The sequence below is a fragment of the Oncorhynchus gorbuscha genome, linkage group LG02 (genome assembly GCF_021184085.1).
Source record: "Oncorhynchus gorbuscha isolate QuinsamMale2020 ecotype Even-year linkage group LG02, OgorEven_v1.0, whole genome shotgun sequence".
Lineage (NCBI taxonomy): Eukaryota > Metazoa > Chordata > Actinopteri > Salmoniformes > Salmonidae > Oncorhynchus > Oncorhynchus gorbuscha.
In genome coordinates, this window is record NC_060174.1 from 89,241,633 (window position 1) to 89,264,785 (window position 23,153).

The following is a 23,153-nucleotide window of genomic DNA, read 5'->3' on the forward strand; positions in this document are numbered from 1 at the left end:
TGTCCAATCCTTTCAGGTTGTTGGCCTGAGGAAAGTCTAAATAGATTTAAATAGTCGAGTAGGGTGGTATTATTTTTATTGTATAAAAAGTGTGGTGTTAGAAGGGTAGTTAGTGTATTTGCTTATATTGTTATATTTTTTATTTTCAAGCGAGGTATAAGGGAGCTGTAATTCAGTCTAGTAGGTGGCGGTAATGCAACATATTGGATGTCAGACGCGGTTAAACCTCATCGAAGAAGAAAATGATTAAGAATGTTGGAACCTGACCAGTGGGTGTGGCAGTTTATGGAAAATGGCTAGCTGGGGAAGGGCTGCTGGAGTTTTGAGAAACTTTTTGACTAGACCTTGGTCGTATAGAGCGCTGCATCGTGCCTTGGGACCTGGCATTTTGGGGTCTCTCGTTGGAAGCGGACTGATATATTATCACTATGAACGGAGTAAAATGTTTTTTCCCTTCACCGTTCATGCCGAGGAAGAAAAGGTAACGTATATTTGGCGCATCAGTAACTAACTTTAGCTGGATTGATATCTATGTTAGCTAGCTAAAGTTAGCTAGTCAGCCACGATGTTTGACATTTTCTTGCTAGTTAGTTACCTGTCAGTGCCTGGTGAATCAGTGTTTGTTCGCTACACTCGTCTACCATGATCACAACTGAATATTACAGTGCACAAGTAAACAGCCCTACATAGGACGATTCGCGGAGTCCTATATAGGGCTAAAGTAAACAAGTAACGTTAGTCAGAGTTGAGGAGTAACTGATTACATATAATCTGTTACATGTAATGGATTACATTTTAAAATTGTAATCCGTTAACCTTTAAATATATATATATATATTGTAATCAGATTACCTATAGTTTTGAAAAACTAGATTACTTCGAGGATTATTTATGAATTCTGAAAGGATGTTTAAGAAAAACAATATTTGACACTTCTCTGTTTACTAAATGACATTCAAATAAGCATTGAAAAACGGCGCATGTTTACATTTGTTCCACCTGAGCGAGTCTGGCCACAATGATGACACACCAAATGTGTTTGATTGATCGCGGGAAAATAGCAGGAATAGGCTTTTGCAGGCTACAGTTCAAGCCATGTCTTCTAATGGTTCGACTAATGTCGGCATCCAAAGATGTTCCAACTCGAATAAATGGAGGTAAGGGTGGCAGCAGTGGTGTAGCCTACGGCGATACGGATATAACTTATTATTGATATCTACATAGCGCATTGACGTTAATCATACTGTTGCGCTGTCATTAGCTATTTGCGCCTTACGGATTGAGGTTGTTGTGGATGGCTGTTGAACCCAATAATGGTTGAATTCAAGAAGCTTAAACTGCCGATCAATTGAAGCCAGTGGACAGTGCGGAACCTAGCCTATGGAATACAAGTGGTATTTTATTGCTCAATCTAATTAATTCGGATAAATAAATACAACAAATCCATAGGCCTAATGCTCAAACTGGCACACTTTTGATAGACTTAAAAGGACAATCTGTAGTTGCTACATCCATATTTGGACTTATCAATTATCAATATATATATATATATATAATCTCCATTGTTGAATATAACTTATAAATGCCTCATGAGCTTAGTTCAACTGTCACACTCCACGAGAACCCAAAATATAAGCCTGTCTTTCACCAATGTTTGTAAACATTGTAAGTCTAAACAAACACTTTATAGCCTCATAATATTGTTAAAACTATAATGTTAATATCATGGATGGTCAATCCACAGCTCTGTCTATTAATCTGAGAGTGGTTACATTTCTTCAAGCCCATCGCTCAGTTTCTTTACCAAAACAGAGGCGGGCAACCGTTTTGTTATTGCTTCATTTGAGGATTTGTCCTTTAAACAGCTGCATATTAAGATATCAGAACTTTTGTGAAATAGCACTGTTGCAAATAGAAATCAAACTGGATCTGATCCTACTCCAGGCCAATGACCTGAGAGGACAGGACCTTCTGTAGCTCAGTTGGTAGAGCATGGCGCTTGTAACGCCAGGGTAGTGGGTTTGATCCCCGGGACCACCCATACGTAGAATGTATGCACACATGACTGTATGTCGCTTTGGATAAAAGCGTCTGCTAAATGGCATATATTATATATATTGCATATATACTACTACTCAACACACCCTGTAACTCTCCTGAAGTCAACTCTACTCCCTCCAGGTACTTCTCTGCAACTGCCAATGCATCTATTTTCTGTGACTTATGTTCCATCTCTGCTGTACAGTTGATAAACATTGCTATGAACGCTTAGAGAACAACCTTACTTAAATTTCACTCATTGGTCTCCCTCTGTTCTTGCACAGATGTACTATTCACAGGGATCCTCTCAGAATCCCTCACCATTGATCTACCCTCCTCCTTTCATCACTGCCTCACCATACAACATCTTCTGCACTACTCTGACCCTGGCCACCTCAACCTGTCTCTCTCGCACTGGACACCTCCAATCCCCGGCAATGTGGGCACCCCTACAGTTGACACACACAGCTTTTTTTCACCGGAACTACACATTACTCTGTCCCATGTCCTCTTACACACTTCCCACATATTGGAATCTCCCTCCTACACACTGCTGTGACATGCTCATGACGGCTATAACACTAGTGTATTCATCACAAAATCTTTTAACAGCATCACTCCTACAGTTGAAGTCGGAAGTTTACATACACCCTAGCCAAATACATTTCAACTCAATTTTTCACAATTCCTGACATTTAATCCTAGTAAAAATTCCCTGTTTTATGTCAGTTAGGATCACTACCTTATTTTAAGAATGTGAAATGTCAGAATAATAGTAGCGTTATTTATTTCAGCTTTTATTTCTTTCATCACATTCCCAGTGGGTCAGAAGTTCACATACACTCAATTAGTATTTGGTAGCATTGCCTTTAAGTTGTTTAACTTGGGTCAAATGTTTCGGATAGCCTTCCACAAGCTTCCCACAATAGGATGGGTGAATTTTGTCCCATTCCTCCTGACAGAGCTTGTGTAACTGAGTCAGGTTTATCGGCCTCCAAGCTCCCACACGCATTTTCAGTTATGCCCCCACATTTTCTATAGGATTGAGGTCAGGGCTTTGTGATGGCCACTCCAATACCTTGACTTTGTTGTCCTTAAACCATTTTGCCACAACTTTGGAAGTACGCTTGGGGTCATTGTCCATTTGGAAGACCCATTTGCGATCAAGCTTTAACTTCCTGACTGATGTCTTGAGATGTTGCTTCAATATATCCACATAATTTTCCATCCTCGTGATGTCCTCTATTTTGTGAAATGCACCAGTCCCTCCTGCAGCAAAGCATCCCCACAACATTATGCTGCCACCCCTGTGCTTCATGGTTGGGATGGTGTTCTTCGCCTTGCAAGCCTCCCCCGTTTTCCTCCTAACATAACAATGGTCATTATGGCCAAACAGTTATATTTTTGTTTCATCAGAGCAGAGGACATTTCTCCAAAAAGTACCATCTTTGTCCCCATGTGCAGATGCAAACTGTAGTCTGGCTTTTTTATGGCGGTTTTGGAGCAGTGGCATCTTCCTTGCTGAGTGGCCTTTCAGGTTATGTCGGAAAGAAGACTAATTTTACTGTGGCTCCAACCTAAGTATATGTAAACTTCCAACTTCAACTGTATATCCTAACATTACTTTTTCAGGTAAAGACTCTGAATCAAAGCTCAAAAGAACAGACTGCCACCTCTGTTTCACCATGCTCCCCACCGGATCTACTTTACACCATATGGCAGGCGTCGCAAACACCAGGGAACTTAAATTCCACCTCCACACTTAATGCTACCCCAGAAATCACTCCCTTCAATGGTGCCCTGTACCTAAGTGCAAAGCAAGATACTGGTCTTTCCTCAAGTTGCCGCATGGAGTGCCTGCTCCCTCTGATCGGAAAAAACACAAACATCACAAGTCTGCTTCGGGTTACCTTCACCGACTCAACAGCACCCACCATCTTTTCCACCCAACCTGAAACCATCCATGGATCAGCCAAAAGGCCTGGTACCACCCTATTCAAAAATCACACTCCCTCTTGACCAAACGTATCTTTATCACAACCATGTCCGTCAATGCAAGGCTCTGGCTCCGAGCTCCTCACAACACCTTCTACCCCTTCCATTTCACCTCCAGAACTCAAAAATGGCATCTGGCTTACTTTGTTTGAACTTGACACCAATCGTCCTTTACATACCCTCTCCCTTGTTATTGTTAGCTTCAACAGATTCAAACCCATACTCTGCCTCCCTCAGTCTTTTCAACCTCCTCTCTCTTTCCCTCCAATCCTCCTCCCTTAACCAATTACCCAACTCCTTTTGAAAATATTCAACCTTTCCAAGACAATCTCGTTTTAGCCTCCTCGAGAGATATGCTAAGCCCTGTACTCCCTTCACCTCAAACGTGAACAATCTGCCCAAAATGCTACTGAACAACAAGCTAGCTAGCGAAATTGCCCCAATCAGCATTCGAGCCCGGAATGCTGATTGGCTGACAGCCATGGTATATCAGACCGTATACCACAAGTATTTTTACTGCTCTAGTTAAGTTGGTAACCAGTTTATAATAGCAATAAGGCTACTATGATATATGGCCAATATACCACAGCCCTTAGCTGTAGTAGATTGGTCCTATACCACCCCCCTCAGGACTTATTGCTTATATATACCACTATCCCCAACACACCCCACCATTCCTTCCCACTACTTTTGGGGTAAAAAAAAAGAAGACATTGGGGGCTTAGCTGAAAGTTACATAGCCTATAAAGGGATAACAGACAATAGGCTAACAGACATGAGCCACGTAGAAAATGGGTTATAAGACCCCTGATTCATTTAATTTAGTCAGTTCTACCACTGAATTGCTCATTTTTAAGGTTAAAGGTTGCAGTACAGTTCAGCTTCAGTCCACAGGAGGGCACTGTGTCTCTGTCAGAAGATGTGTGCTTCAGTCAGAAAAAGTTTCTTATCTCTTTGGTCTCAGCTAGCTAGCCAGCCAGCAAGCCAGCCAGCCAGCCAAGCTAGCTACAGAAACGAAACCAATCAAATGCACTCACTGGAAATAAACACTTTTCCTGTTAATGTAAACATGCATGTTATTCGATCATTGCATCCAAACAGCTTGCGCTTGTCAACGAGTGTCTGCGTAGCCAGGCGCTAAGATATAACTTGGTTCTATTTGTGACGCTTGACGAGCTGAAAGTCCTGCCTCTCCCATCTCATTGGTTTTTGGGAACATATTCCCATGTGGGTGATTGAAAGATGAACTAAGGTCCACACTCCAGCCCAGTTGGTGGTGGTAATGCACCTTAAAGTTGGTTGCCAACCGCCATATAAAGTCCAAAGAAGAAGCCTGAAGGAGGAGATATAACTAGAAACAAACTCAGTTTACCCTTTTATCTGTGGATTAATTAAAAATAACAACGCAATTTTTAAATCGCAGGACAAATTAGCTAACTGCAAGCTAGCTAGCTAAATTCCCATGAATGTTTCATGCTTTTCGACTTGTCCCCAAATGATTAACATAATTGTAATATAGTTGCTTCAGAGTTCGTTTTGATATTTAAACCTACGTGTCCTGATCGTGTCTGGTGTGGATGGACAAAATCAACATGCGCGAACGCATGATCTAATAAGCATGTTGGCTTGCCCATTCACTACATACACTGTTAAATAACTCCGACTGACACACAGTACCTTAAATTAGCCAACTCTTATGCTGAGGGAGACTAGCTATTTAGTATGAAAGTCCAGAGAGGACATATAAATAAAACATTTATCTCATGTTGATCACAATTGATTTATTTCATGATCATGACATAACAAAAGTTGTTTTGTTGAGATCACGATAAGCTCTATATATAGGAGTGGACATATTGATGATAGATTAAAAGTATGGCTGAGGTGGCAGAGCCCATGATGGGTCAGCGCATAGTGTAGCAATCAATAAAAAAAAACGAAGAGATGGTACCTTCCATGCTAACATCATGCATCCATTTGTGTTTTGGAGCTCAGTATCAGTTTATAAGTTAGAATGTTAGGAAGCCAAATTGCCTGTTACCTTGAGCTAAGAGCTTGTGGGGCATTTAAGCACTTTATGATGCCTGTAAGCCAGCTCTTTTTCTCTTAGGCTGTGTGCCACCCAAAAGACCACAGCCAATCGCATGCGAGCAACAATGCCACTAACTTGCCGAATCTTGTGAGTGAGCGCATTACAATCAAAGCAGTCACAGGGTTCCTTGATGTGGTTCTTGTGCATCTGGACAAATGAATGGATAATACGTGGTACTTTGGATTTATCTCATCTCGACAAAATGTTCTCGTGATCACAATTAAACAACTTTTATGTAGTGATTATGAGATAAATAAGTTGTGATCTCGACATAACGAGGGATTCATTTTATTCATATGTCCTCTCTTGACTTCTGTAAGTTAGCTATCACCAACTCTGCACACACCAAGGGGCCAGGGTTTTGGTCTAGAAGCACTGGTTTGACTGCTCCTACAGTTTTGCTCGGTACTGCAGTTTAACTGACACCCGGCCCAGAAACACAATTTCCATAGACGGTCACATAAAGAAATCAGATTTGAAGACACTTTAGTCATCAACTTTGTGCACAAAACATCCATTGAATTATTCAAATAATTGTTGCTGAGGTGGATTATTATTATTATTAATATTCATTATTTTTTTCATCACTTTTTTATATTCATCCAATGTCTTCCTTGTTTTTGGATGACCAGATGACGTCGCTGCTCGTTGACGCTGACCCCTACCTTTTTTAGGGAATAAAAGTATTACTTTTTCTCTGAGCAATTTTATTAGTATAAAATAATATAATTTCCCAATTTTTTTTGGAGCATACAATATAGCTCAGTACTTGAATGATTTATTTTATACAGTAATTTTTGCTCATCTTTATCAAGGGTGTCATTAATTTGGGACCCCACTGTATATCCATAGTAGGTAGACAGTTCTTACTAAATCGGCATCCCTTACATCACCACACCGAGCAGTGCACAATAAACTATTCAATCCAGTTGTTAGACCTATGTTTTCTATCTATGGGGAAATTGTGCAATCAGTAGCCTTGATAAATTGATAGCTGAAGCAAGTGAAATATATTAACTAGTTGCTGTTAGACAAATTACAGACATTCATGCAATGTGCCACAATAGTTGGTCAGGAGTCCTGACAATTCTTCTATAGTCATTACCTTATCCAATTTTCAGCTTTGCACTGCCCTTGTATTTTAGACCTTGTCTTTCTTTTAGTGCTAATGCTTCTTTCCATATTATAGTTGCTTCCAGTGTTCCAGCTGTCTGCCAGACGGATGTGCTTCAACCAGTTTGCTTCCATGACGTACAATAAGGAACTCTACATGACACCAAGGGATTTCCTCTTCTCAATCATGTTGGAGAATGTCGACCGTAAGTACAGTTGTATCAATTGATAGTGTCCATGTTGTAAAATGGCCTAGCTGGTAGAAAAGGGAATACTTCATGATGTAATGAATTGAATTGATTGGTATATGGCTACACAAGCTCCCTCTGTAAGTGTATTCAATTTTGTTACAGGCAAAAAACTGCACTTTACATAATTTTCCTTTCATCTGCCATTAGGTAAATTACCAAAGAAAGCTCTAACCAAAAAGGTGAGTGTTGTGATCGGGTTAACTCATTGTCAGAACGGGTTTTTCTCATCAACATGAGCTTTACAGCAAGAGAATACTATTGGTTGTTTCTCCTTGTATAATATATGTTACTTGCAGGAGGTGGATAAGATGCTGGATGCTGCCTCACTGGTCCAGGCAGGTAACAGTCTGTTCAGACACTTCGGAGACGATGGTACGTTTTCATGCCATGGTCAAACAGCCTCACTGGTGCTATGTGCTTCATCAATGTAAAAAGATGCGGGATAGTTATACTTCAGGCAGGACATATGTATTTGATCACTATGTGGGAGTGTCAATCTAAACAGGATAAATGAACACTCACTGAAATGTTTGTGTGATGGAGAAGGCATGTTTTGTCTTGCAGGTCTGATATCCTACACAGAGTACCTGTTCCTGTTGACTATTCTGACCAGTAAGTTATAGACCCAGAATGACATACAGTGGAAACAGCCCTCCCTTTCAATGACATGCATTTGCAACCAGCATCCTCTAATTCTCTTACACAACACATTTCACTTCATCTGGGTTGTGTGGATTATGAGTCCATGTCCTTGTTTTTGTTTGAAAAGCCATTTTTTTTGTCAATTTAAAATAACATCAAATTGATCAGAAATACAGTGTAGACATTGTTAATGTTGTAAATTACTATTGTAGCTGGAAACGGCAGATATATAATTTATGGAATATCTACATGGGCGTACAGAGGCCCATTTATCAGCAACCATCACTCCTGTGTTCCAATGGCACGTTGTGTTAGCTAATCCAAGTCTATCATTTTGAGAGGCTAATTGATCATTAGAAAAGCCTTTTGCAATTATGTTAGCACAGCTGAAAACTGTTCTGATTTAAAGAAGCAATAAAACTGACCTTTAGACTAGTTGACAATGTCTGCACTGTATTTCTGATCAATTTGATGTTATTTTAATTGACAAATTATTTTTGCTTTTCTTCAGAGAGAGAGATCATTTTAGAATAATAGTGAAGACATCAAAACTATGAAACACCTGGAATAATATAGTAACCAAAGTATTCTTCAAAGTAGCCACCCTTTGCTTTGATGACAGCTTTGCACACTCTTGGCATTCTCTCAACCAGCTTCATGAGGTATTCACCTGGAATGCATTATAATTAACAGGTGTGCAATGTTAAAAGTTAATTTTTGGAATTTCTTTCAAAATGCGTTTGAGCCAATCCGTTGTGTTGTGACAAGGTAGGGGTGGAATACAGAAGACATCCCTATTTGGTAAAATACCAAGTCCATAGTATGGCAAGAAACACAAATAAGCAAAGATAAACGACAGTCTGTTACTTCAAGGCATGAAGGTCAGTCAATCTGGAAAATTTCAAGAACTTTGAAAGTTTCTTCAAGTGCAGTCGCAAAAACTACCAAGCGCTATGATGAAACTGGCTCTCATGACCACCACAGGAAAGGAAGACCCAGAGGTACCTCTGCTGCAGAGGATAAGTTAACTAATTAACTGCACCTCGAATTGCAGCCCAAGTAAATGCTTCACAGCGTTTAAGTAACATACCCATCTCAACATCAACTGTTCAGAGGATACTGTTCAGAGGAGACTGCATGAATCAGGCCTTCATGGTTAATTTGCTGCAAAGAAACCACTAAAGGACACCAATAAGAAGAAGAGACTTGCTTGGGTAAAGAAACACAAGCAATGGACATTTGACCAGTGGAAGTCTGTCCTTTTTGTCTGAGTCCAAATTTGAGATTTTTGTTTCCAACCTCCATGTCTTTGTGAGACGAAGAGTAGGTGAATGGATGATTTCCGCATATGTGCTTCCCCCCATGAAGTGTGGAGGTGTGTCGAGGCTTTGCTGGTGACACTGATTTATTTAGAATTTAAGGCACACTTAACAAGCATGGCTACCACAGCATTCTGCAGCGATACTCCATCCCATCTGGTTTGTGCTTAGTGGGATGATCATTTGTTTTTCAATGGGGCAATGACCCAACACACCTCCAGGCTGTGTTAGGGCTATTTGTGCTGCATCAGATGACCTGGCTTCCACAATCACCCGACCTCAAAACAATTTAAGATGGTTTGGGATGAGTTGGACCACAGAGTGAAGGAAAAGCAGTGCTCAGCATATGTGGGAACTCCTTCAAAATATAGAAAACCCTTGACTGAGTAGGTGTGTCCAAACTTTTGACAGATACTTATCTTTTTTTCTTTCTTACTTTCTAACCCTACCTCTCCTGATTGGAGTGAGAGCTAACAACAATGCTTAGCCCTCTACTTCCAGCTTATACATATTATGGACACAGTATTTTACAATAGTTATATTTTGTTTGTTTTTACTCCTTTCCTTCATAATTTACATGCATTAACATGTAGTGTGTGTGCATCTATCAGGTGCATTTCAGTACAGTACAGTACATATAGTGGAGACAACATATGGGTGACAGTTGTCAACGTGTTCAGAGGGTCCCTGATTCGAGCCCAGGTTGGGGCAAGGAGAGGGACTGAAGCTGTTACACAAGTACATATAGTACCACCTTGTTTCACTCTGTTTTGGAACACTTTCTTCTGTTGAGTTTTGCCTAATGAACAGGACCCTGGTTTAGTGCAGCTGTAGCTTAAAGACGTGACCAGGCAGTGCCACATTAGTGAGCTCTCATATACTTTTCTGCATGCACGGCACAACCATGCCTTGGCAGACCAGCACAACCATAATTGTCGCAATATTTTTGTACAGGAGCTGGCTCCTTATGGATTGCCGATTGTCCGTTGCCCATGATATTCTCAGGACCTGCAGTTGTCTGCACATTAACTTCATTTATTGACATTGTACGTTAGATTATGGTATCTATCCTGTTTAGGATCGTACATTGTGTAGCCTTTTACTGTAACACATTGACTGAACCTGGGTGGTGTTAAGTTGGCACAAAACAAAAAAGGATGTCTTCAAACGGTCCAATAAAACACAAATTTTCCATTGACAGTTTTTTGCTGTTTTCGTACTTACTGAACACACTGCCCATGTGGTAGTGTTTTGACGACTTAGCTTCCTCATTCAAAATGTTGCCCAGTCACCAACAATGTTGTGCTTGAATCATTATTTCAGGAGACCCTGCTGTTAACCTTGTGGCGTGGACAGCAATCGAAAACTAACCGCTCATCTTGTCGCTGCTTTGTTCTGTCCAAGCAGCACCTAGTGAAGTTAATTTCTAACAGAAAATGCATTGTTATTTCAGAGCCACACACAGGATTTCATATAGCTTTCAAAATGCTTGATATTGATGGCAATGAGCATGTGGACAGAAAGGAGTTTCTCAAGGTATGTTTTATAATCTATATTATAAAATGTTCCTTAAAGGGCCAAGCTGCAGTTCAAACAACACCAAATGGGTACCACTCCACAGTTTTAGGTAAACGGCTTTGGGGTGGGACTAGAGAAATGTAACCACTCTCACTTTCATAGACAGGACTATGGATGCAAGGACTAACCATCCATGAGAGCAAAATAATAGGTTTAACTATGTTTTTAAGCTATAGTGTTATTTTACAATTGCATTGTTTATAAACAATGGAGTAACTCAAGCTTATATATAAGCTTATCGTTAATTTTACATTTTAAAAATGGATGTAGCAATTGCAGATTGCCCCTTTTTTTAAATGTTTTATTTTATGCTTCCAAAGGAATTGATGGAATTGTATTCTGTATTCAGTGTCATGTATTGTATATCTATACAGTGGGGCAAAAAAGTATTTAGTCAGCCACCATTTGTGCAAGTTCTCCCACTTGAAAATTACAGGCCTTTCTCATATGTTTATCATAGGTACACTTCAACTATGACAGACAAAATAAGAAAAAGAAATCAAGAAAATCAGATTGTAGGATTTTTAATGAATTTATTTGCAAATTATGGTGGAAAATAAGTATTTGGTCAATACTTTGTCAATACTCTCAATACTTTGTTATATACCCTTTGTTGGCAATGACAGAGGTCAAACGTTTTCTGTAAGTCTTCACAAGGTTTTCACACACTGTTGCTGATATTTTGGCCCATTCCTCCATGCAGATCTCCTCTAGAGCAGTGATGTTTTGGGGCTGTTGCTGGGCAACACTGACTTTCAACTCCCTCCAAAGATTTTCTATGGGGTTGAGATCTGGAGACTGGCTAGGCCACTCCAGGACCTTGAAATGCTTCTTACGAAGCCACTCCTTCGTTGTCCGGGCGGTGTGTTTGGGGATCATTGTCATGCTGAAAGACCCAGCAACGTTTCATCTTCAATGCCCTTGCTGATGAAGGAGATTTTCACTCAAAATCTCACGATACATGGCCCCATTCATTCGTTCCTTTACACGGATCAGTCGTCCTGGTCCCTTTGCAGAAAAACAGCCCCAAAGCATGATGTTTCCACCCCCATGCTTCACAGTATGTATGGTGTTCTTTGGATGCAACTCAACATTCTTTGTCTTCCAAATACGACGTGTTGAGTTTTTACCAAAAAGTTATATTTTGGTTTCATCTGACCATTTGACATTCTCCCAATCTTCTTCTGGATCATCCAAATGCTCTCTAGCAAACTTCAGACGGGCCTGGATATGTACTGGCTTAAGCAGGGGGACACGTCTGGCACTGCAGGATTTGAGTCCCTGGCGGCGTAGTGTGTTACTGATGGTAGGCTTTGTTACTTTGGTCCCAGCTCTCTGCAGGTCATTCACTAGGTCCCCCGGTGTGGTTCTGGGATTTTTGCTAACCGTTCTTGTGATCATTTTGACCCCACGGGGTGAAATCTTGCGTGGAGCCCCAGATCGAGGGAGATTATCAGTGGTCTTGTATGTCTTCCATTTCCGAATAATTGCTCCCACAGTTGATTTCTTCAAACCAAGCTGCTTACCTTTTGCAGATTCAGGCTTCCCAGCCTGGTGCAGGTCTACAATTTTGTATCTGGTGTCCTTTGACAGCTCTTTGGTTTTGGCCATAGTGGAGTTTGGAGTGTGGCTGTTTGAGGTTGTGGACATGTGTCTTTTATACTGATAACAAGTTCAAACAGGTGCCATTAATACAGGTAACGAGTGGAGGACAGAAGAGCCTCTTTAAGAAGAAGTTACAGGTCTGCGAGAGCCAGAAATCTTGCTTGTTTGTAGGTGACCAAATATTTATTTTCCACCATAATTTGCAAATAAATTCATTAAAAATCCTACAAAGTGTTTTTCTGGATTTTTTCCCCTAATTTTGTCTGTCATGGTTGAAGTGTACCTATGATGAAAATTATAGGCCTCATCTTTTTTAAAGGGGAGAACGTGCACAATTGGTGGCTGACTAAATACTTTTTTGTCCCACTGTATAAAGTATCCACACTGCAAAATATTGCCGCCCCTTACATGGACATTACCTAATTGGAGGTTTTGACATACATGCTCCTACAATGAATGAGTACTATGAAGACTTGATGCTAACGCAGAGGTACTCTATGGCCAGTACCTTAATAAGTCTGTGCCACATGTTTGTTCCTCTGAACTAGTTTCTCTCACCTCAATTGGTTTCTTCTGTCAAAACATTGGCCTATCACATTTAGGCCAATGTATCACTTTTTACAAGGCACAGAAACTATCTTGTAAACATACTGTATCTGTTAGTTGGCTTTAGCACAATACAGTATGCATACATGGCTACAAAAATGCCTGTGACTATACAATTTTGTACAAAACCAGTGAAAAGTTGATTCCTTAATTTAGAGCTGAGGCTGTTGTGAAAATTGGCACCACTGGGAACCACAAGGGTTAGAGTCAGACCACTTGTGTTCCTAAAACCCACTGCACATCTAAAAGGTGTTATGCACCTCCAATTAGATTATTGTTTGGTTTAGAAGATGAGTTCCACACCTGACAAAGTAGAGCGGAGCAGCATGGATAATAATTCAGTGTGTTTGAGGGGATCCGTGTGAGCAAAGCAAGGCAAAGGATCACTAATCTTGATCACATAATAATTAGTAATTGGGCTACAAGGTGATGTGTAGATTAGTGATTCTGTGTGGTCCAACTGCTTTGTTGTCGATCTCAAACACTCACTGTTTGCTGTTTCATACTGTTTCCAGTTTTAATATTAGAGTGAGGCATTGTGGGTAGTTGATAACCTTTTGACTAATGAAATGTTCTGTTATTGCTGACATTTCTTGGATTATTCAGATGAGTAAGAGGTATGTATGTGTTATTTGTGAATTGAACTGAATTAGTAGTTTCCCGCATTCTGAGAACATAGCTAGCTAAGAAATGCTCTCACAAGTAGTAAATGTTTTTAGCTTAATCTTCTGTTTTATCTGCATTATTATAATGCAAAGAATCATTGTTGCTGCTTTGTTTTATGATGAAGCTCAAGAAAATCATTGGGAAAAGAAAAGAGACCGTGCCTAAGGAAGGTGCCACAGATGTGGTAAGTCAACACTGAACTTTTATTTTTAAGGCGGAATTCTCATGTGACTTTTGGAAACACTTTTTTCGAATACTTTCTATAGATGACATTGAATGGCCTTTGGGGAAATGCCTATTGAAAGCACTAAGCCTGGCCAACTGTCATTATATGATAATGTAAACCGTTGTATACGGGCTAGAAAAATGATTGTTTACTCGTATTTCAAGCGTGATGGGGCTTGCAGTAATAACAAAGGCTGGAAGTGTTTAAACTTGATGTCATCTAAACAGAAACCAGTCGCAGAGGGGGATGATGTGAACACTACACTGCAGGCCTTCTTCTTTGGCAGGAATGGTGAAAACAAGCTTCAGTACAAGGGATTTTGCAGGTAAAATATCTGTGGGTTACAATGTAGTATCATTGGTGTTAAACGGTATAGCTACTCCCAACCTTTTCCTTGTAGGTATACCTAATCCTAGTAAAATCATGTTTTCGATACTTCATATAGACACTATGGATAGACTTCAGAGTAGGAGTGTTGATCTAGGATCATTGTTGCCTGTTAGATCATAATGAATATGGTTACATGGACAGGGGGAACTTGATCCTAGATCAGTACTCCTACTCTTAGACACTTTTTGAATACAGGCCCAGAACCGACCTAGTCATGTTCAGTGTCTTTACTCTGGATTTCTCCTCTAGGTTCATGGAGGACCTGCAGGCGGAGGTGCAGGAGATGGAGTTCCTGCAGTTCTCCAAAGGTATGGACACCATGCGGCGGGAGGACTTTGCCGAGTGGCTGCTGCACTACACCAACGAGGAAGCCAACGAGGCCTACTGGGAGAACATGAGGAAGAGGATCCCTGCGGGCCAGGTAAAAAGGAAAGTAATCCACCCTCCTTTCCTCGTTTCCTTGAGATCATCACAGATCAGTAAGGGTTGTAATAGGTGAAAGCGAGGTTGCCAATTACTACCCAAATGTTTTCCCCAATTCAACAAATTCAGATATGGGGGTCACTTTTTATTGAAGGATGACATTTCAAAACATTCGGATAGGGATAATATGCAGTAATGTCAATGTACCTTCAGGTCTAAGAAGTGAAAAATAACACATTTTGGGGGACTCTTAAGGGGGGTGACTGATCAATGTACGACTTGGACATTTGTCCCTCTTCTCTTGTAGAGCATCACATTTGACGAGTTCAAAGCGTTCTGCCTCTTTACCAACAACCTGGAGGACTTTGCCTTCTCTGTGAAAATGATAAGTGAAGCCAACCGACCTATCGGAATGGGTAATTTTCTTATCTCTACATAGTTTTTTGTAGGAAGGACATTTTGTCTGAAATATTCTGATTCTACACAGTCAAATCACTTTAAAGCAGCATTCAGCAGTTGAAACAGTAACAATGGGCACTCCCTGCCCCTGTTTTGGTGAAAAGCTGAGGGAATGTGCTGGAGAAATGTAACCACTCTCAAATGTATATCCAGAAGGACTGACCATCCATGATATCAACATTTTAACCATGTTTTGAGGCTATATAGTGTTTATTTACATTTACTTTGATTACAAACATTTGCGTAAAACAAGCTTATTTTGGGTTCTGTTGGGGTACGACAGTTGAACTCAGTTCATGAGACAATTCTAAGTTATATTCTTCCATGGATACGTATCATAATTATTTTTTTTGTCCAATAATAGATGTAGCAACTGCTGATTGCCCTGTTAGCCAAGTACATTATCCTGATAGTTTATTTCCCTTTCATTCTCTGCAGTCCAATTTAGGCGAGCTGTGAAGATTGCCACAGGGCACGACCTCTCTGAGAACGTGCTAGACACTGTGTTCAAGATCTTTGACCTGGACGGCGATAACTGTCTGAGCCACAAGGAGTTTATCGGAGTGATGGAAGACAGAGTACTGCGCGGCTTGAAGGTACAGGGGGCATTTATCGATCAGTTGAAGCAGTCCTTTATGGCGTTATTTGGTCTTGAGATCCACGTTTAACTCTTAACTTTCATGCAAGTCTCCAATTGATGTTAATAATCATTGTGATGTGAGTTGCGGTCTCTGTATTTACATTTACATTTAAGTCATTTAGCAGACGCTCTTATCCAGAGCGACTTACAAATTGGTGCATTCACCTTATGACATCCAGTGGAACAACCACTTTACAATAGTGCATCTAAATATTTTAAGGGGGGGGTGAGAAGGATTACTTTATCCTATCCTAGGTATTCCTTAAAGAGGTGGGGTTTCAGGTGTCTCCGGAAGGTGGTGATTGACTCCGCTGTCCTGGCGTCGTGAGGGAGTTTGTTCCACCATTGGGGAGCCAGAGCAATGAATTGTATGAATTGTGCTATACAAATCAAGTTTAGGCTGAGGCTGTATGACCTGATTGATTTGCGATGTTACTTTACCCACAAAAAAAACATTCAGAAAAACCTGATGCCGCTGCTCCTTCCCTCACCATCCCTTCACGTTCCTCACTTTAAGCTACTCACCTTTATGAAAACCCCAGTCTTATCAGCAACATGGTTTACAATCTGCCTCACATTACTAAACTAAAATAATATATTTAAAATTTATTTCACCTGCTTTTGAATATTTCCTGCATGTATTATTTTAGAACGCATGGGTGTGGTTTTATGCTGTCTGTTAACTCCCCCATCAATTGATGTAATCTATTTGGGCCTAGTACAGACTAAAAAGCTTTGTGCGTGAGAATTAGAAAAGAGGAGGGAGCAGCAGACATTGTGTAAAAAAATAACACGTGCAGTAAACTTGTTTAGTCCTGGGCTCAGTTTGTCAAATGTTATCTGGATTTTGCCTATCGGATAGGATTAAATGCATAGAAATAGAATGGACAAATCAGTCTTGAATGGGGACTCCCGTTCTATTGTTATGCTTTTAATCGTATCTGATAGGATAGGGCCCTGGTGATCAGGTCATGCAGCCACTCTGGGAAGTTTATTAAAGCTGCAATATGTAACTTTTTGGGCGACCCGACCAAATTCAGTCATGTCATTCTCATTGAAAGCAAGTCTAAGAAGCGGTAGATCTGTTTTATGTGTACTATTTCTATGCTACCCATTAAATTTATTTTTTTGTCTTTTACTTTCGGTTTTGTATACTAGCTTCAAACAGCGGAAAATACAATATTTTTGGTTATGGAAAAGATACTTCAGTTATTTTAGATGGTACAATGAATTATCTAAACAATGATTGCTTGTTTTGTTGGCAAACTATTAGAATTGTAGCAGAGCGATATTTGCATATTTTACCTTTAACGTTTATTATGTGATGTCTGTATTTCCCCAGGTGCAGCCCCAGCGTGGCATCACAAATTACTGGAAGTGTGTGAAGAGGGAGACCCTAAAGGGGGCCCAAGAGGCCCTCCGGGACACCGGAAGCCCTTTTTGAGGGGCTAGGCCATTGGATGGAGAAGCCTCTTAAGAGTGTTCACTGGGTGACTCCAATGTAAAGCATTGATGGCTGACCACTAGTTGACCATTATCACTGGATATTTGTTAATGGAATATAAACATGTTCCAAATGAACTAAATCAATGTTTTTTAGGATTTTTGTTTGCGAAAATATAATTGCAATATACAGCACATAATCTATAGGTGAGGTTTATTCTAATATAAATGGGTTGTTGTGATGCTTGATACCAGTCTATGCATACAAGGCATATAAACGTGAGATCTTTTTACATTTTATTGAAAGTGTCTTGGCACTTTTTACCTTATTTCCCTCAAATGCAAGTGATTTGTTTACAGGCAGACATGGTGTACTGTGGTATCATTTGAAAGTTCTAAACTGTTGAGTCATATAGGTGGAAAGAGTCATGTTTGAAATATGTTTGTCTTCAACACATTGCTAAATACAGTTGTGTTGTAATATATTGGCACCCTTGCACAATTCACTTTGATTTCTTCAATAAGTTGACATTTAAAGTTATTGTTCACCCATGTATTTAAGAACTGCGCAGGATCAAAAAAAAAATCTGAAATTAAGATTGTTCACTACAAAGTCAAAATGGTGTGGACAAAATAATTCAGAATTCCAATTAATTTGGTTGAAGGAAGGAGATTCTTGTTTACGATGTGATTTTTCACCTGTGGTAAGTTGCATGTGCTTACAGGGTGCAAAGCTATTCAATATGTTTTGAAAACAGAACATTCTGCTCCATTTCATTCCATTGTAAAGTGCAAGGGTGCCAATCTATTAGATCATAGCTGTGTACTTTTTTTTGTGTGTAGATTAAATAAATTCAGAATTGCTGCATTGCTCCTGGAATGTGCATTTGGGAAAGATTCAGACCCCTTGACGTGTTCTACATTTTGTTACGTTACAGCCTTATACTAAAATGGATTAAATACTTTTTACCCCCTCATTAATCTACACATACCCCATAATGACAAAGCTAAAAACTTTTTTTTAGCAAATTTCTTTAAAAAAATAACACCTTATTTACAAAGTATTCAGACCCTTTGTTATGAGACTTGAAATTGAGTTTAGGTGCATCCTCGATGTTTCTACAACTTGATTGGAGTCCACCTGTGGTAAATTCAATTGAAGGACATGATTTGGAAAGGCACACACCTGTCTATATAAGGTCCCACAATTGTCCGAGTAAAAACCAAGCCATTAGGTCTAAGGAATTGTCTAGAGCTCTGAGACAGGATGGTGTCGAGGCACAGATCTGGGGAAGGGCACCAAATAAATTCTGCAGCATGGAAGGTCCTTAAGAACACTGGCCTCCATTCTTAAATGGAAGCAGTTTGGAGCCACCGTGACTCTTCCTGGAGCTGGCCAAACTGAGCAATTGGGGGTGAAGGGCCTTGGGCAGGGAGGAAGAACCTGATGGTCACTGACAGAGTGTAGAGTTCCTCTGTGGACATGGGAGAACCTTCCAGAAGTACAACCATCACTGCAGCACTCCACCATTCAGCCCTTTATGGTAGCGTTGCCAGATAGATGCCACTCCTCAGTAAAAGGCACATGACAGCCTGGTTGGGGTTTGCCAAAAGGCGCCCAAAAGACTGACCATGAGAATCAAGATTCTCTGATCTGATGAAACCAAGATTAAACTATTTGGCCTAAATGCCAAGCATCACATCTGGAGGAAACCTGGCACCATCCCTACAGTGAAGCATAGTGGTGGCAGCATCATGCTGTGGGGATGGTTTTTTTTACAGACTGGGAGACTAGTCAGGTTGGAGGGAAAGATCCTTGATGAAAACCTGCTCCAGAGAGCTCAGAACCTCAGACTAGGTCGACAGTTTACTTTCCAACAGGACAACAACCCTAAGCACACAGCCAAGAAAACACAGGAGTGGTTTCGGGACAAGTCTCAATGTACTTGAGTGGCCCAGCCAGAGCCCAGACTTGAACCAGATCTAACATCTCTGGAGACCTGAAAGCAGAGATGCTCCCCGTCCAACCTGAGCTTGGGAGGATCTGCAAAGAATGGCAGAAACTCCCCAAATACAGGTGTGCTAAGCTTGTGTCATACCCAAGAAGACTGAAGGCTGTAATCACTGACAAAGGTGCTTCAACAAAGTACTGAGTTGGGGGACTGAATACGTATTTAAATGTGATTTTATTTTATTGCTAAAACTTCTAAAAAACAGTTTTTGCTTTGTCATTATGGGGTATTGAGGGAAACAAACTATTTCATCCATTTTAGAATAAGGCTTAACATTTGGAAAAAGTAAAATGGTCTGAATACTTTCCGAATGTGCTTTAAATGTAAACAAAGCGTATCATTTTATTTTACCTTTATTTAACTAGGCAAGTCAGTTAAGAACAAATTCTTATTTTCAATGACAGCCTAGGAACAGTGGGTTAACTACCTGTTCAGGGGCAGAACGACAGATGTGTACCTTGTCAGCTCGGGGGTTTGAACTTGCAACCTTCCGGTTACTAGTCCAACGCTCTAAACCACTAGGCTACCCTGCCGTCCTAAGTTGGTAGAACTGCAATTGCACCACCAAAAAGGGAGCAAGAAAAAAAACAAGTGCAATGAATATTCTGTAATTTATTATAGAGTTGACCCCATTCGATCACATTTGAGTACGTGGGCTAACCATTGAAGCATGTTGCTAATTATCTAACCGTACATATATTTGGGAGGATTTCAGGAAAAGTCAATTAGACAGACAAACAACCAGCTTACTTTTGTGGTAGATGAAACAGAGTGACTGATGCCAGAGGTTATCAGCGTGTACAGCATACATAGATACAATACAATAAAATTACAGCGCACAAAGCAGTCTTTGGTCTTACCACTATAAACTCATACATATAAATGTGTATTGTATCAAAAGTAGAAATTACATAGTCGTTGAAAGTAAATTCACATTTTTGACATACAACATGTAATAAAGTAGCATACATAGAGACATTGTATGTGTTAATAAAATGTTGAAACCATGGCTTTAAGGACCTACTGGTTTTGCCATTTTTTCACAATTATATTTTTCCTGTCCAAATAATTGCATGATTCTGGCTACCCATGTACTTTCAATATCAGTATCATTCACTTGTATGACAGTATGCAACTAAATATTTTTTTAAATATAATATATAGAAACATCTGAAACGCTGAGAGATTGTCATATTGAAGAGCAGACCTGTGCTTTTAATCCTGGGCTTTTAAAACAAGGCCTCTTGAATAGCCTCTGCTGCTGTGTTGGACATGAAGAATAATGTGTGCCAGATTTTCTCTTGTTTAAACTGTTACTACTAACCCCTGCAGATGAGCCCAGCCCAGAAAAGACTTGTGGCCCCCCTCGATGGTTCTGGTGCCCTCCTAACTTGTTTAGAAGGTTGTTCTGTTGCCTCCTGGCTTGCGTGGTGATTCAGTTGTGAGGCACATGTGATGAACCTTCCGGGTGAGATAGATCAGGGAAGTGCTTTTAAAGTGTTGTTTGACCCGCTGTGGAGAAAGAGGACAATTACAATCTTTATTAGCAACAGAATCACTACTCAAATAGATCTATGGAAAAATATAAAGAGTGATGTCATCAGCCTCTCACCTCAATAAGACACGGTCAGGGGTCGTTCTCCTTCTTTACAGTCACGTCTCCGTCTCCGGCAAGGATGGTGGAGATCTCTCCCTGCATGAAGGCCCAGGGCACGGTGGATCCAGCCAGAGGGCAGCGCTCGCCGCTGGGGCAGTACACCTCTCCTCCGGGGCCCTGGCTGCGAATGGAGCCGCGCGTGCATGGGAAGCAGAACTTGTGGTGCGGGACAGATGGACACTGGACAAAATGAGTGTCCTCCAGGCGCTCTCGGCAAAGGGTGCAGCAGAGCAGGGCGCTTGGGGTGCCGCTTCCAGACTCCCCAACGCTGGTGGTGCTTGGCCCCCCTTGGGCACCTTGGCCCATAACTGCCTGGGAGACTGCAGCAGAGGCTGAAGAGGGACTGCCACTGGTTGGGCGACCAGATGCGGAGGAGTGGGCCGAGGACATGCCGGGGCCATCTCGTGACATCTGGTTGGAGCTCAGGCTGTCGGCCACTCCCATGAGCGCTGAGATGGGTGAGGGCTGGCTGTGGGAGCGGGGCGGGCCGTCCTGGGGGTTGGGCATGCCTGAGCCCAGGGGCTCCATGCCTGGATAGGCACCTCGAGGCCAGGGATCCCTGGCTGGGTGATCCCCCATGGGCCTTCCTTCACTCTCTCCGTTTTCTGATCCAGGGGATGCTTTGCGTCGCCGTGCAGCACCCTTTGGAGGTGCAGAGCGAACGGCAGGCACCATTGGCATGCCGCCATCTGCGTACAACTGTGGAAGAACATCGGGCATCGGTGGCTCCTTAAATGAACGCACGCCATCGCTCAGGAGCTCAGTGAGTGCACGCCAGTCCCCAGCGCTCTGCCGCCTCTCGTATTCCACGTAGCGCAGCCCAGAGTTCACTGCTTTGCCTGCGTCTTTGTTAGAGTCACGGAACATCTGCCTGACCAGCTCCGTGATGCCAGAGAACACTATTCCAGAGCCGCTGGGGTACTCCACAAACACCTTCAGCTCAAACTCTGGACCGGCCCCGGCTTCGAAAGCGAGGATGCGCCCCACCAAGTTGTGGTCTTTCCTGAAGCGCACACTGAAGGGGGCACAGCCACAGAGGGTCACCAGGACTTCTCTTACCACTTTGGGGCGGTTGGGCCAGCCCTCTGCCCGGCTCCTGGCGCTCTCCGCTAGCTCAGCCATGACCTCCCCATTCCTCCAGCCTGCTTCCAGACCCACCAGAGCAGAGGCACCAGCTCCCAGCGACATGGCTGACACTACCTGACGCCTACTAACATCACCCATTATAGGGCCAGAGGAGCCAGCAATCTGTTGCCCCCCAGCCCTGGTGCCTAAAACGGGAGCCAACAAGCCGTGAGGGGGCCCCACTAACCCCTGGGCTATCAAAGCATGAGGTATGGTCCCATGTAGAGCAGGTATGGCCCCAGCCATAGCACGTCTGGTGTTGGGGCTCTGCCTGCTCCCTTCTGACATACTCACATCCTCAGCTCTGTGCAGACCATTGGGGAGACGGGGGGAAACTCCATACTCTCCCCTAACCCTGTCTAAACGCTCTGCGTGCTGCCTCCCTCCTTCCATTGGCCCACCTGAGCTGGGTTTTCCTTGCTGAGGGCCTGGGGACCTTCCGTCCAAAACACCGTGGCTGCTCTTCAACTGCCTGGCCGTCTCAATTAGAAGCTCGATTCTGTCTGCCCCGTCGTAGTTCACGCATCCCCGGCAAACAGCTTCGCTGAATTCCCAGAGCATGGCCCAGGGCATCTTGGGCAGATCGCAGAGATAGCACCATTGCCGCCTAGAGGATGTCTGTGAGGCAGACGACATGTTGTTTACAGGCCCTCGCACAAACTTTCTTGAGCGGCCAACGCGTTTCAGTCTTTACTTTTCGCGGATTTTTCAATATTCAGTCACGTCGAACAACATGCCCCGATTTTGTTGTAAAATTTCAAACTGTCCGAACAGCTCTTGTCGATTGCCGCTTTTAAAAGTTAGCTACGTTTTCTTTCTCGGGCTGCCCGTGTCGTTACGTCTGGGAGGAAGTAAAATGAGTTTAAGACAC

At 41.8% G+C, this 23,153-nt stretch overlaps 2 protein-coding genes across 2 annotated transcripts; one reads left to right on the forward strand and one right to left on the reverse strand.

Moving 5' to 3' along the window:
* The first annotated feature begins 263 nt into the window (after nt 1-263).
* micu2 (mitochondrial calcium uptake 2) lies at nt 264-18,391 on the forward strand. The gene is made up of 12 exons (XM_046325995.1): nt 264-481; nt 7,317-7,446; nt 7,639-7,670; nt 7,788-7,863; nt 8,056-8,103; nt 10,906-10,988; nt 14,032-14,091; nt 14,361-14,458; nt 14,773-14,944; nt 15,254-15,362; nt 15,844-16,001; nt 17,388-18,391. The coding sequence occupies exons 1-12, from the start codon at nt 293-295 to the stop codon at nt 17,487-17,489; spliced, it is 1,257 nt and encodes a 418-aa protein (XP_046181951.1). The 5' UTR covers nt 264-292; the 3' UTR covers nt 17,490-18,391.
* A 1,706-nt stretch (nt 18,392-20,097) lies between these two features.
* On the reverse strand, nt 20,098-23,151 carry LOC124012415 (interferon regulatory factor 2-binding protein 1-like). Its single transcript, XM_046326006.1, has 2 exons — nt 21,113-23,151; nt 20,098-21,012 (listed from the first exon to the last, which is right to left on the reverse strand). Exon 1 carries the CDS (start codon nt 22,916-22,918, stop codon nt 21,128-21,130), a length of 1,791 nt encoding a protein of 596 aa, XP_046181962.1. The 5' UTR covers nt 22,919-23,151; the 3' UTR covers nt 20,098-21,012; nt 21,113-21,127.
* Between the last annotated feature and the right edge of the window lie 2 nt (nt 23,152-23,153).